Raw genomic sequence first — 13,819 nt, 5'->3', positions numbered from 1 at the left:
TGTTAGTGGGAAATGTTTGGGGCAGGAACCTAAACAAATAGCTATGGAGCTGAGAGAGAACAGACAATTATAAATACCAACTCGACGCCAATATGGCCAAATGACCTTTTGTTCAAGATGAATATGTTCCACAAAGCTCTGAAGTTTGAATCAGATTTAAATAGTCATATCACCAAAATGAATAAGAATTAAGAAGGTAAATTAATTCCTAAGGGAAATCACTGTAGATCTCATTAGCTCAGGAACAAGATACCTTAAAACTTTTAATTAAAGATAATATTTACTGCAAATGAATAAGAGTTGGCAGGTTTCAGCAGAAACCATAATCTCATTTATGCAAAGTTTTCTTATATTAAGGCAGACATCATTAATCTCATTGGAGATGCCCTCCAGACTGACAGTGCTGTAGCACCGAGGTGATTTCTTACAGAAGTCTTTTTATCTACACAAAAGAAATCTAACTCAAGCAGACACAAACCGTAAGAAGGCCTGAGCAATTAGAGGTATCACTCTGTGCAAATAGAGCACTGACTTTATCATGTTCACGAGCCTCTCATAATGAGCTCACTTCTAACGGGGCCCATCTTCCACCAGCAGCCAAAAGATGAACCATAACTGGAACTCATCTTGCTCAGTTATGTGCACAGCAGTCCGACTGGGGGGATGCTCTGGCTTGGGAGGAAATCTCGTCTTCTGGAGCCTGACCCCATAGAAAGTTAAGTAACAAAGCGCAGATAATGTACTGCACTCTGTTCCTCTTCGTCATTGCACAGAAAGAATGGGTTTGTTATTACAAGGCAGGACTCATAGCAAGCCTGCACTGCATGCACTGCGTGTGCACAGAAGCAGCAGCAAACCCAGTCAATGTTCAGTAAGGCTCTGGGGGAAGACTGCAAACGAGTTAACCACCCTAAAATACACCTTTTCAGAACTGAAGCTCCACTTTTATAGCTCTCTGGTTCAAGGTGTGTAGTGAATACTCACAGCAGCATACCTTGCCATGAGTACGAATGGATGTCATGTCATGAACTGTATAGCATGTAGATTATGGACTTGATAGCGCGTATATTATGAACTGTATAGGATGTGTATATTGACGTGTATAGCACCTATATTATGACCTGTATAGCACCTACATCATGAACTGCAATAACAGCAACACCCAGCTGACCCAGGGCTCCTCTCCATCATCAAAACACCCTGACGTGTAATGGATGAGCACAGGGCCTGTGGTAACGGACAGGACCTCACCTGGCAGCGGCTCCCAGGAGCTTTTTTTCGGGCTTTAGGAACCAACCAAGGTGCCATGAGTGCATCTGCCATCTTATTCTGTGCGAATCAAAACTAAGGTTCGTTTCCCTTGCTCACCCCCCTTCAGAAGGAGCGGTTGGGAGGATGCGGCGTCCCCTCGCGACGCAGGGACTTTATTTTGCTGCCATCTAGTGGAAAAAGGGTAAAACTATTCCTAAGGCTCTGAGCTCCGGGCCCCGCGGTGGCCCTGAGGCGCCGCTTCGCGCGCGTTCCCGCCACCCCCATCCCCCGAACTTTCTGGAGCGCGCCCGCGCGTGAGCGGCGGTTGCCACGGCAGCGGTAGCCCCGCCCCGCCGCTCCGTCACGGCCAATAGCGGCGCTGGGACGCGTCACCTGGGCGAGCGGGCGCCGCCGCGAGGGACCGGCGGGTGGGGGTGGGTGGGCGCTCACAGGACGCGCGGCCGCAGCCATGTTCGGGGCTCTGGGGCGATGCTTCGAGGAGGATCCGTTCTTCCGGTGAGGGGGGGACCACTGTGGGGTCGGGATCGGCTTCGGGCGACGGGGGCAATGCTGGGGGGCCGGTGGGTCGTGCTGCGGGGGGGGGGGGGTCGGACGAGTCGGGCCGGGCTGCGGGCGCCGGGGGTGAGAGGGCACAGCTTCCGCTCGTGTTGGTGAGGATGGGACATCTACTGAGGAGAAGCCGTCTGCTTGTGGGGGCTGAACGTCGTGGGTTCCGGTTTTTGGTTTTGTGTTTAAAAACGAGAGGCTGTGCTGGGTGGTGGGGGTTTCACGGTTTGTATTGTAAGGTATCCGTGTTTTAATCGCGGGCTGTTCCGGAGCTCCTGTTGTCAGGGTATGAACTGAAGGTAATCCCAGCTTTTCCTGCGATCAAACTTTGCCAATCTGTGTGAGATGTGTCCGTGCCAGAAACCTGCCCGGTCTGCTGCCCGTGTCCCAGCTGCAAGCTGGGGGGTGAGATTGGGGTATAAGAACTCAGAGGAGCGCAAATATATGCATATAAAACTATTTTAGTGTACGGTGCTTGCTGCGTGGGGCTTAATCTCAAGCAAAGCTCAGGGCGGTATGGGTGGGTGGAGGAGGAACACACACTGTGATGTGGGTTTGTTGACTGCATCCCATAGCTACGGGCCGTTCGAGCTGAGGCTGTGCCCCTTAAAGGGAACCGGCTCCTCGGCGGCAGCAGCACCTTCCTGGCTCTGGTTAACCTGCTTCGGACACGTGGCACTAACTGGTTAACCTGGTTAGTGCGTGTGGTATTAACTGCCTGGGAGTACACACTTACAGCAACTCATGCCTCGTGTGCAGGATGCAAAAGGCCGTGCAGATGCTCTGACAGAAATGAAAATAACAGTGGCAGTTGTCTCTTTTGTGGTAATTTTGCAGCGTGCTTTTGTCACCTCGGAAACAAGGATTGCCTTCCTGTTTATTCAGCTCCTTTGTTTGATGGTAGCTGTTTTAAACCTCCTGATGAGGGTTTAAAACAGAGGAAAATAGGTGGCAGGAGATAAAGGGAGGGAGTGGGTGTGAAAGAGATAAGAGGTTGATGTTAAGATTCATTTCCTTGGCACTGCTTTCGTTGATCTGTTTTACATATAGTTAAGGAGATGGGTTTATTACCTCAGATAAGATGAGCTTCCAAGGTAGTGTAATAATAGGCTTCTGCTGCCTCACAAGGAGAGGTTTTGACTGCTGATCTGGAAATAGCGTCTGAGGGGGCACATCTCCATCTGGGAGCAGCTGTCCTGGAAGTGCCCACCAGCCAGAACGCGTCCTGGGCCCAGCAGGACTGTGCCTGATGGCTCAGACAGGTGCAGGAGCTGCAGCCCTCCTGCCAACTGGGTGTAAGTGTATGTAACTTACCAGTGCACAGCCTCGGTCTTATTGCTCCAGGCCCTGCCTTCAGGGTGGTTCTGCAACTTCAGTCCTACCTACCACCCTAATTAAATTTAAACAAGTATTGAGCACGAAGCAGAGTTTTCAAAAATCCCAAAGTGTATTGTTTTAGGATCCCGAGTTTCAACTGAACAGAAACGTGCACTGATGTAAGAAGCAGAGATTGTACTTTTATTATGACACGCTTCATCTGGAACGTGGATTCTTAAATGCAGCAGCCTCAGCCTGAGTCACTGAAGCACTGAGATGAATCTTGGAGAAATCCTCACTAGCATACGCTCTAGCAGCGTTCACTGCTGCATTTTTAATATGTATTTCTTCATACCAGCATGCTTGTTTGGGACATCAGTGCCCTCAGAGGCTTTGTTGATCCCTTCAAACACCTGAATGCCAGGAGAAGGTCAGGTGATGTTCATACTAGACAATAGTGCAGGTTCTGTGACTGCAGTCGTGCAATGATAAGCACTTAATTAGGAAAATAATTTGTGGTGCTTAACATGTGAAAGGCACAGATTCAATGTGTGAAATCCTTAGAGAACTTCCTTTATTTTTCCCCCATCGTTTCTATAGTGTTGCAGTGCACAGTGTGCAGAAGTGGTGTCAGTCTCATCAGAAGTATCTTTTATTTCTCTCTAAAACAGTTCAGATTTAATACCAGGTGACCAGTGGTAACTTACTTAATACCTAATACATATATATACATGTGTTTCTATTTTATAAGGGTGACAAACTCCTTTTGTAGTTATGGCTTGAGTTTAGGTCATCAGAGACATCAAGAGGATATGTTTAATCCTTGTAGAAGCTTTAGCTTACAGAGAGGTTTCCTGCTGACTTAGCATTGGTTTTGCCCTGCTCCTGAGCATACAGAAGTTGGACTGCTGCTTTGGAAGCCCGTCAGCACTGAGTCCTTTTACAGCTGGTTCCCCGGGGAGATGGGAGCTCAGTTCCTAAATCAGTTGCAGCATAGTTTGCATCCTGCTTACCTGTGTGTGGTGCTAAGAAGCCGTGCTTCTAAAGGATTTCGTAAACAAAAGCAAAACGTTTAGATGCATGTGTGAGTGTATTGAATGTGTATGGTAGGAGGTGAGTGACCAAGAGACCAGAGAGAGGGAAGTAAGGCGAGAAGAAAGGCTTTCTGACGGTGTCAGGTGTGACTTCATTAGGTGATGCATTATTACATATTACACGTATTCAAATCAACAGTTTTTTTAGTCTAATAAGCCCCTGGAATCTTGTTTTGCTTGTGTTGTAGGTAATTGTGTGTCCTGCTTCTGAACTAGGAGATGCTGGGGAGAAGTGTTTAAGCTATTGATGGAATCCAATTTGTGCTTCTTTGTCATAGTAACTGCACCTATCTGAAGTCTGTGGTGTTGAGATTGCGTGGAAATATTCCCCTGCTGCGGTAGTGCCTGCGTGCTTCCCTCACCTTGGCCTGTGCAGTGACTCGTTTGCATCTGTTCTTCATCCTGTGGAAAGCAAGCTTGCTGGATGCAAGCTGCTTATCATGTTGGGATTGCAGTTAAAGCTGGCAGTCATGTGAGCGGGATAGATTAGGGTCCACTTATGGCAGTGGAAAAACTGCTCCTGTGAAACTGTAACGGTCTGTCTGCACTGGAGTGAACTGCATGCATAGCTTAAAGGGATAGTGTTGGATTAAGAATCTTGTTTGGAAGTTAATTAGCTTTGCGTTTCTAATTGAATCTGCTAATGCTTTTTTTTTTTTTTAACTTAAAAGGAGAAATTAAATGCTGCTTTGTTACAAGAGGAGACTGCAAAGGGCTAAGAGATCAGAGTTACTAGTCAGTGATGTCTGTGGGGGATGGGAGGTGCAGGGTGGGCACAGGAAAGCAGCTTCAGGGGCTGACGTACTTGAGAGTTGGAGGAGCAGCCTGGAACTTTCCTTTGTGGATGTCACAGCAAAGTCCTGGGGAGAAGGAGGGTGTGAGGCATCTGGGAAATGCCAGGAAATTGGTAGGAAGGGAGATGAGGTGCTACGAAGTCTAAGTAAACATACCTGGGAAGTGACTGGTGATGTTAATAAAGAGGCTTCCAGTGGAGTAGCAAAGGGAAAATTAGACTGGTTATGAAGGGAGGAAATGAAATGTTTTCTGTATGAAGTAGTTATTTCTAGTGTTTGGACCAGAGGCAGCAGTGTGATTTGTATAACATCATAAGTCATAATATCTCATGTTTTACTCCTTTTCTGGCCTCTGTATGAACTTTGCAGTTCTTGGCCAAATTAAAGAAAGCAAAGAATTAAGTAATAAGAGAGTAATATTAGCAGTGTCTTACCTGCATGCCAATCCAAGCATTGGAATTACTGGTGGGGCTCTGTAGATTTTTGGAGGCAGATGTTGAGTGGTCAGAAAGCAAAGAGATGGTAAGAGTTCTTGCAGAGTGGTGAAAAGGGATGTGAGAAAGTAATTTGTGGAGGAATGGGAAGGCAAAAAGGAGCAATGGTGGGAAATTAAAAGAGAGGTGATGGAGCTGGCTTGAATTTAGGGCACGCTGTGTGTTTTTAAGGACGTGGGCCATGGAGGATGAGAAGTGGTGTTCTTTTCCCTCCATCCCTGATATTTAAATGTTAAAAAGTGATGAAGTGTAGGTTGGTTCTATAGCTCCTGGCAGACAGAAAGCCAGACATGGCTGCAAATGGTGGAATATTTAGAACAGCTGAGGAAAGAGGAAAGGCAGTATGGACAGGCACTCAAGAACACAGGAGAACAAGGAGGGCATCAGAAGAATTAAAGCACCCAACTGGAGAGGTGGGAAGAAATGGCAAAGGAGTGGGAGTTCATGAGGATCAGAAGGGTAGGAATTACTGCATAGTTGGATCCTGTTAAAATAAAGAACATAGATAAAGAGCTGTCTGGAATGATCTTTGAAAGTTATTCTTTTCATTTCAGAGCCTTTTGCATCAGTTGGAATAACCCCCCGCTTTCTCTGTGGGCTCTCTTTCAGCGATCCCTTTGCCACGCACCATGAGTACATGCGGCAGATGATGAGGAGCTTTTCTGATCCTTTTGGCCGAGATCCATTTCTCAGTGTAACAGATGGCAGGGAGAGGACAGTGGATCGAAGAGCACGCCAGGATTCTCAGGTTGCTCTGAGAGGAAATCGCAGAGTAAGTCTTTTCTTAATCTCTGAGGACTGCTACACTCCATTTACATTTACTGGTAACAGAGCTGGCTTCATGTTCCCATTCCTCCTGAACTTGGTCTGCTGGAAGTGGAGCCTGCCCCAAGTGCTCCAGCCTCAGTCAGCTTGTTTCATAGCAGTGAAATGTGGATCTCTCTCTTTATTCCTTAATGGCTCAATGGCTAAGCGTTTATTGCTTAATGCTGACAAACACATCATGCTTTTAGTTCTTAACAGAAACAGATCTTCATGTTATTAAACACTGAATATATAAAATTTAATGAAATATTTAATATTTATCAAACGTTTGCTTTAATAGATGTTATTAAATATCGCTACTGCAGGAGGGCATTAAAAATGTCCAAAGGCAGAGCCTTCTCTGGCCATGTGTTCCTTTGTTACTCATGTTCCTTCCAGAGGTGCCCTGATGAGTTTGTGCCTTTGCTCTGCACTGCAGTATTTTGTGTCTTGCTATTTGTTAAACTTTCATTTAAGCAGAATGTGGTGTTTCAGCCACCTGGCAGCACCTACACGGGTACATTAAACCCTGTTTCAGTTTCTTTGCTGCAGGTATGGCTTCGTGTTCTGCATTTGGTCTGATTCTTAATACTTTTCTCTAGGTACTTGGCTTTGAGAATTAAAAGTAGGGACATTCACATGGAACCTGGTATTTCTTTAAACTACCGTCTGCAGTTGAGGAGTTGGTAACAATCTGTTTTCCATGAAGTGCCTTTCAACAGGCTGGGCATGCAGGACAAGTACAGCTAAACCTTATCTAATTTCTGTATTTAGAAAGGATGTACATCTGTTGGTTCCTTTCCCTCCACCAGGTTAAGTGCTTTGCTTTTGAGCAGCCTCTTGCCTTAATGTGGAGCGCTTGATGCCAAAAAGCAGTTGGAAGACAAAACACATTACAGGGAGTCGTGGAACTTAGCTGGATTTGGTTGTTGGTGTTGAAACCTAGATGCTGAGCTGAATGAGCGTGGCTGAACGGCTGTGTGTCAGAAGGGTAACTGTCAGATTCCTTCCTCTGTGCTCATACGTGGCCAGTTAGTTTTAAATATAGGTGATGCTGGATCTAATTAGAGCACGATCGTTTTGTCTGCTGAAGCTGATTCTTAGGCCTTAGTTCAGTAGATGCTGGAAAGCAGCAGGTCTTACTTCCTAAATATCTTAGGGCAGTTTATGCCTTATTCTTGGCAACGAGGCAATAAGGCAAAGAGCACTTTTATCTGTGGTTACGGAAGGGGTTAAAGGTATGAGAGCACTGTGTTTTGTTGAGCACAAAAGAATTCCACACGTGCAAAAATGCTTTCAGTATCTTTTAATGGTCCTCATCTTTCACCTGAGAGGTGTAAGATGTCACAGAAAACTCCACACTGCTTTTTTTGAGCCTTATAGTTGTCAACAAACTGCTTTTATTGGCTTTTCTTCAAGAATGATTCCAACACCTAAGAATAACTAAATTGATTTTTACGTGGGGAAAAATGGATGTCTATACTGCCATGTAAAGTACACTTTGTTGCAATACTCCCACTGATTCCTTCCAATAAACTGTAGCTGCCAAAAACTGCCTCACAAGGATCATCATTCACTGTTACAACCTGGCGTGCATCGGTAGCTTTGATGGTATCATTCAAACTTGCAAAGGCTTTTCATTTCTCAGGCAGGTTTCAGGTGTTAGTACTTAGTCACTTGAGAGACAGAAGGAGAGGGAAGGGACCTGAGCAGGAGGGATGGGTGAAACATCATAAGAGACCTTGCCTTGCACATCTGTGGCACCCTTAGTTTTAAGCAGTGTGGTGGGGACCTGCAGGTTTTGGATTGTTTGCAATTTTGAACTCACTGAAAACTTAGTATTAGTTTCCCTTCCAAGAGATTCCCTGTGATGTTTTTAAAAAAACTGCTTTTGGAAACCATGGTGGAGCTTCAGCAGAAGCTTGGTCAGCAGGACATCTCATCACCCAGTATTGCATACGACAAGTAACAGGTTTTAGTGTGTATTGTAAAATAAAGATTTCATGAACTTGTTCTGCCTACTAACTTTACTTTGTACTTGATACCATCCTGTTGTCCATCTAACCAGTGAGATGTAAGCCTGTAGGTAAGCTTTCGTGTAACTTTCCACCCTTAGCTTCCTAGAAACACTATTTTGTTTTCCAGCATTTAATTACCATGTCATACAGGGTTATTCAATATCAGCTGGCCAAACAGGAACTGTATTTGCTGGTGTTTATAGCTTCATCTATTTATACAACTGCAGAAGAATATAACTTGCTGAAGGGGGAATTTGTCTTCATGTGGCTCTGTGTATGATGATAGACGGACTCAGATCTTCTCTGCAGTGACCTTTGAAACTGCTGACAGATTATACTTCATTTTGTTCGTTGTGAGGGATGTATGGTTATTTTAGAGAAACCTTTTATATTTGTATCAGTCTCTTAATACATACAGAGCTCTTGTGAACAGGTCGGCTGCATCGTCCAGAATTTTGGTGCTTAAGAAGTGGCCAGCCTTGTGAAATGCAATTACATAAATTTACACGAAGCAGAGCTAGTGATTTGTTTTTCATCAACCAGCAGTGCTGGGGTTCTATTGCATGTGTAGAATGAAGTGTTTCCAGAGAAGTGGGTGACATCTGAATTGCTGTGCCTTACCTTCAATAGTTTCAGCAGGCAGGTTGCTATGTCATAGGCTCCTCCACTTCTAGCTCTTAGGTCTTCTAGTGCCTACATAGAATGTGGCTTAGAAAGCAGTAGCTGTCATGACATTTAAATTATAATTAGTCTTAAATATTTAGTTTCTGTATATGAAGATTGCTTCATATTATGTTGTTACAGGGTTATCAAGACCCTCTGGAATGACTGTCTTGATTTGATCAGGAATGTTTTAATATCAGGTGCTGTGTGTGACAGTGCAGTAGGTATTTCTGCTGTGTCTCGTGGCAGGTACAGTAACTGAAAGGTGTGAATCTTTTTTTTTTTTTTCCAGGCAATGAGCTATTCCTTCATGCCCTTTTCAGGCTTTGGTAGGATGGTTGGTATCCCAGGAGAAACAGTCTGTGTAGCTTTTGCTACAGCATGCGTACTGGCTGCATAACTAAAGCATGGACAGAGGCTAGTTTTGGTGTGCGTGCAACCTACTCTTGGTGTTTGGGTATTTATTTGTTGCAGATCTTCAATTTTTAAATATATAGTTATTTAAAGGAGTGAGTTTGATCTAATGATACACGTTTTCAATAGTTGGAGGAATGCAGGCTTTGTGCTCCTGTAGTTAGCATGCTTGCACTTTGTAATGCCACGGGCCTGCTGTGTGCAGCCCTGCAGCCTGCCTTCCTTCCCAGCTCTGCAGCTCCTGAAACTGAAAAACTCCTGTGCTGTGTTTGCACCTGATTAGCATGCCCCAGCCAGAGCTGCTGGTATCAGAAGGCAGGCAGCTCAGCAGGGAGCTTGAGCAGCTCCCAAGTACAAGTCCACAGGAGGAGGGAGAGGGCATGATGAAAATCATCCCCACCTGCTGTGCTGGAGAGGAGCCCAGGAGAGGATGCTTGTTTGGGACTGTGCTGCTATCTTCCCAGATGCCCACTTAGGATAGTTTACCTTCTCTCTACTTTTTTTTTTTTCTGTCTCTGGTATTTTTAGGCTTGTTTCCCACCAATGGGAGCTTTCATCTGTGCAGTCAGTATATGCCACCAGTAACAAGCTGTACTATTAAAATGTGCATGTAAACCTGGCTTAACGTTGCTTATGTAATGCTATCTTCTGCTTATGTAAGAATAATGAATGCTTTATTGGACACGTCAATCGCATCAGGAAGTTAAGCTGCCATTAGGATCCCAAGTTATGGTTCCCTGGCTTTTCCTGGTTGCATGTGTATTACTTGAATGACCACTTTCTTCTGCAAAGGAGTAACTGTGTCATCTGCAGTGGGTTTGCAGGCTGATTCCACGTGCAGTCAGGGATCTGCATGACAAAGATAATTTGATCTTCAACAGATCTGTAAGGTAGGGAGCAGGTTAGAGTATAGATAACAGTAGTTCTTGCTAACTGGCCTCAGTATGAGCTTAATCTGATACTAGAGTGCTAGAAATCTTATCTTTTCACTATCTCCAACTTAACAATCAAGTTCCTCATGCTAGCTTTCAACTTTTCATTCAGGAAGATGCATTTTGGCTTGTTTACAGCTATGAATAGCAGGCTATGAAAGCCCTATTGATGTTTTGATTTGCAGAAAGAAAAAAAGCATGTCAGAATCCAGCCTCAAATTGAAGAAATAGCAGAGTTTGTTTTAATTTGAACTGTTGGCTTTTGTTTTAGCATGATGCAGATTTTGGGGATCCTTTTTTTGCGATGGACACAATGATGTCAAATATGAGAAACAGCATGCTGGAGATGCAGAGGAAATTTGTAAGTTTATTTTACATTTGTTTTAAAACTGTATTGGAGAATGACAGTTGTTTAAAATGTGACTGAGAATCTTACCAAGAAAAAGATCACAACTTTACACAGCTTGATGCATACTGTGTGTGGGAGAACTGGTCTTACAGGTTGTCTGTTCACTACTGAGCTGAGCTGTGCCTGTGCAAGCTTTTGGGCAGTTTGCTGCTGCCCACATTTCTTATGCTGTGTTCCCTGCTATGGGGAGACCTGTGCCCAGACAATGCTAGGGTAAGAGTGAGGGCCTGTCTGTGCTGGGGGCTGTTCTTAACAGCCCATAACTATGGTGCTGGGGCTGAGGGTTGATTGCTCAGGGGGCTATTCATTTTCTTGTTGAGAATATGAGAAGTGCATTATCCTCGGCCTTAAGTTATTAAAAGAAATCTGCGTTGTTTGTAGGATGACCTGTCTGTCCATCCAGATGCTCACACCTTCAGCTCCTCCTCTGTGATGACATATTCCAAAGTAGGGGATGAACCTCCCAAAGTTTTCCAGGCTTCAGCCCAGACACACACTGCTCCAGGAGGTGTAAGTAGGTTTGAGATGTGCTTCAATAATGACATACCACCTTTCTGCTGCAGGGTCTTCTGTACTAAACCCCAAGTTTCTCTGGTTCTCTCTACTGAAGACAGTTACTCTTATAATTTAGAAAAATACACATTTAAGTGCTATTATTTAGTAAAGGTGCTTTGTGCTAACATGCTGTTTTCTTCCTTGTCATTTGTACTTCTCTAAGTATACATCTAAACAAATAGTAGGCCTATTAAAGACAAAAACTGAATGGTGGAACAGCTGATTTCTCATAGTGGTCTACAGTGTATTTCTTGTTGCTATAATTAATTCACCTTTCGTGCATTTAAAATCTAGAAGATAACAAAGGGCATTCTATTTGTGTAGAGCATAACTTCAGATCGTACCCTTTCCTCATGTACTTCAAAATGCTTATGTAATGCTTCGGATGAAGATGCCCTTTCATTGACTTCGTTGCAGCTGTTGCATCTAATTCTGCTAAGAAATCTGAATTTGAATTTGAACCCTGAAGCAAGGTTCATGAAAGACTATATGTGAGCAGTAAAGGCCATTCAGCATGCTTGGCTGCGGGCTGTGTTCATGCTCAAGCAGACACTCAGTTATCAAAAAGCTTCTAATAATATACTTATGAGCACAGTGATAAGTGGTTGCCTGGGCCAACGTGACAACGTAGTAATTAGTTGTCCCTTCATGCTGAGAGTATTGGCATCAGCTATTATTCATTCTCTTGTCAAGGAGAATGGTGAAGACCTGTCTGTGCGTGGTATATTTAGACTGGGCTTTTTTTCCCGACAGTTAATATCCAGCGTGTGTGTTACTTATGGAGCTTTAGATGATCTTGTTTAATCTCTGTTGACAGAAAGAAAATAGACTTGACCTGTGCTGTGGTGTACCTTCAGCCCCCATAAGAACCTTGGCAATTGGAAAAGCACACAACACGTAACTTTTTCAAAAGCCAAATATAAAACTTTGAGGGAGAAGAAAACCAATAATTTTTTTCTAATTTTTTTTTATTGTTGTTTTTCAAAGGACATTGATTTATCCTTTTTTCTGTACAGGTTAAGGAAACAAGAAAAGCACTGAAGGATTCTGAAAGTGGGGTGGAAAAAATGGCTATTGGTCATCACATTCACGATCGTGCCCACGTCATAAAAAGATCAAAGAACAGGAAGACTGGTGATGAAGAGGTGAACCAGGAGTTCATCAACTTGGATGAAAGTATGTCCCTCCATGCAGTTCTGATGTGTTTTATACAGATGTTTCCCATACCAGTGTTGAAATTCTAGCTTGAAAAGCAGTCCCTTTTCGTAAGTGTCACAAAGTGCTAAGCCTGGAAATTGGTTTGTTTTGTGGTCAGCAGAAATCTAGACATCTGAGGCTGAAGTCACCAGATAAATGTTGTGTTGTAATTTGTACTGTTTGCTGGTGTAGTATCTGTTCATATTTGAAGGTTCCTTGAATGACGTGTGGTTTTGAACACATTTGTAATGGAACATTACTATTTTCTGTGTGTTATGGATATCCTGCTTACATTGGTAATAAAAACCCTGTATTTGAGATGTAAGAACACAGAGTCGTGGACCACAAGTCTGGAAGAACACTGTTCACAACCCCAGTTTTCATTGAATGCTTTTATTTTTCCCCCATCCTGTTTGCATCTATTTAAAATAAAAGTGAACTTTAACTCTTTTTTCAGCTGATGCCCAGTCCTTTGATGAGGAGTGGCAGAAAGAGATTTCCAAGTTCAGGCCCTCGAGAAGCAGGTGCAACTTAGAAGCTCCAAAATACAGTAGCGTTCAGCACATACGTAAGGAAGATGGACAAGGAAGGTAAAAATGGTTTTGTATTATGGAAATGTTAGCAACAGAATAAACACGCAGTTCTGAGGTAACCTGTTTGTGAACATTGGGTACTGGCAGTGCAGGGAGGGATAGCATTTTTCTGTTTTTTCTTTCAGAGAGAAACCACTCACATCTGTGGGTTTCAGGGGACCCAGAGTTTCCACGGAGAACGACCTCAGTGTGAAAGGATCACACGTCCCCATCAAAAGCAGCAAAAAATAGTCCACTTGGATGGAGTTTCATCAGGAAGAAACGACGGTGCTGCACTGCTTATGTTAATATAAGTGTGCACATACATGTGACCAATCTCTGTCTTTTGTTTTCATGTTAGTGTGCCTTGCTACTCTAATCTTCTGACTGCTGAATGTTGTGTAAGAGCTCAGATCCTAGGTTAAGCCATTTTGAAAAGACAGACACAAAACAAACAAAAAAGCAACAACAACAAAACCCCATCCACATAAAAGCACTTTAATGGTTTATCATTAATTCTGATGAACAACATTCACTGTGGGTAGCAGAGTCTTTTTTCCACCACAGTTGCACGAGTCTCAGGCTCTGCATTAAGCCTGATGAAACTGCCTTTTCCCCTCACGTGGTGTAATTTGCACAGAAAGTAATTCCTCCTCCTGTTTTGTGTGGCTGCAACTGTTGTTTGCAATCTGTTGGGATTTCAGTACACTGCAGGCACTGCATGTGTAGGTTTAAAAC

General features: G+C 43.8%; 1 protein-coding gene across 4 annotated transcripts; it reads left to right on the top strand.

The window, feature by feature from the left end:
* Nucleotides 1-1,657: 1,657 nt before the first annotated feature.
* On the top strand, nt 1,658-13,417 carry MLF1 (myeloid leukemia factor 1). 4 transcript variants are annotated; one of them, XM_065747961.1, is made up of 8 exons: nt 1,658-1,767; nt 6,127-6,289; nt 9,295-9,339; nt 10,620-10,709; nt 11,139-11,267; nt 12,329-12,488; nt 12,967-13,099; nt 13,228-13,417. In XM_065747961.1, exons 1-8 carry the CDS (start codon nt 1,721-1,723, stop codon nt 13,331-13,333), a joined length of 873 nt encoding a protein of 290 aa, XP_065604033.1. In that variant the 5' UTR covers nt 1,658-1,720; the 3' UTR covers nt 13,334-13,417. The 4 variants fall into 4 exon arrangements, with proteins under 4 accessions (XP_065604033.1, XP_065604030.1, XP_065604032.1 ...); XM_065747958.1 differs by having other exon boundaries at nt 1,670-1,767; nt 9,295-9,360; XM_065747959.1 differs by lacking the exon at nt 1,658-1,767 and adding an exon at nt 5,032-5,136 and having other exon boundaries at nt 9,295-9,360.
* Nucleotides 13,418-13,819: the final 402 nt, after the last annotated feature.

This window comes from Cyrtonyx montezumae, unplaced genomic scaffold, assembly GCF_038088225.1.
Source record: "Cyrtonyx montezumae isolate F1298 unplaced genomic scaffold, pur_monq_1.0 scaffold_5, whole genome shotgun sequence".
Lineage (NCBI taxonomy): Eukaryota > Metazoa > Chordata > Aves > Galliformes > Odontophoridae > Cyrtonyx > Cyrtonyx montezumae.
Note: the sequence above shows the minus strand (reverse complement) of the source record. Positions and strands in the feature narration are given on the sequence as shown.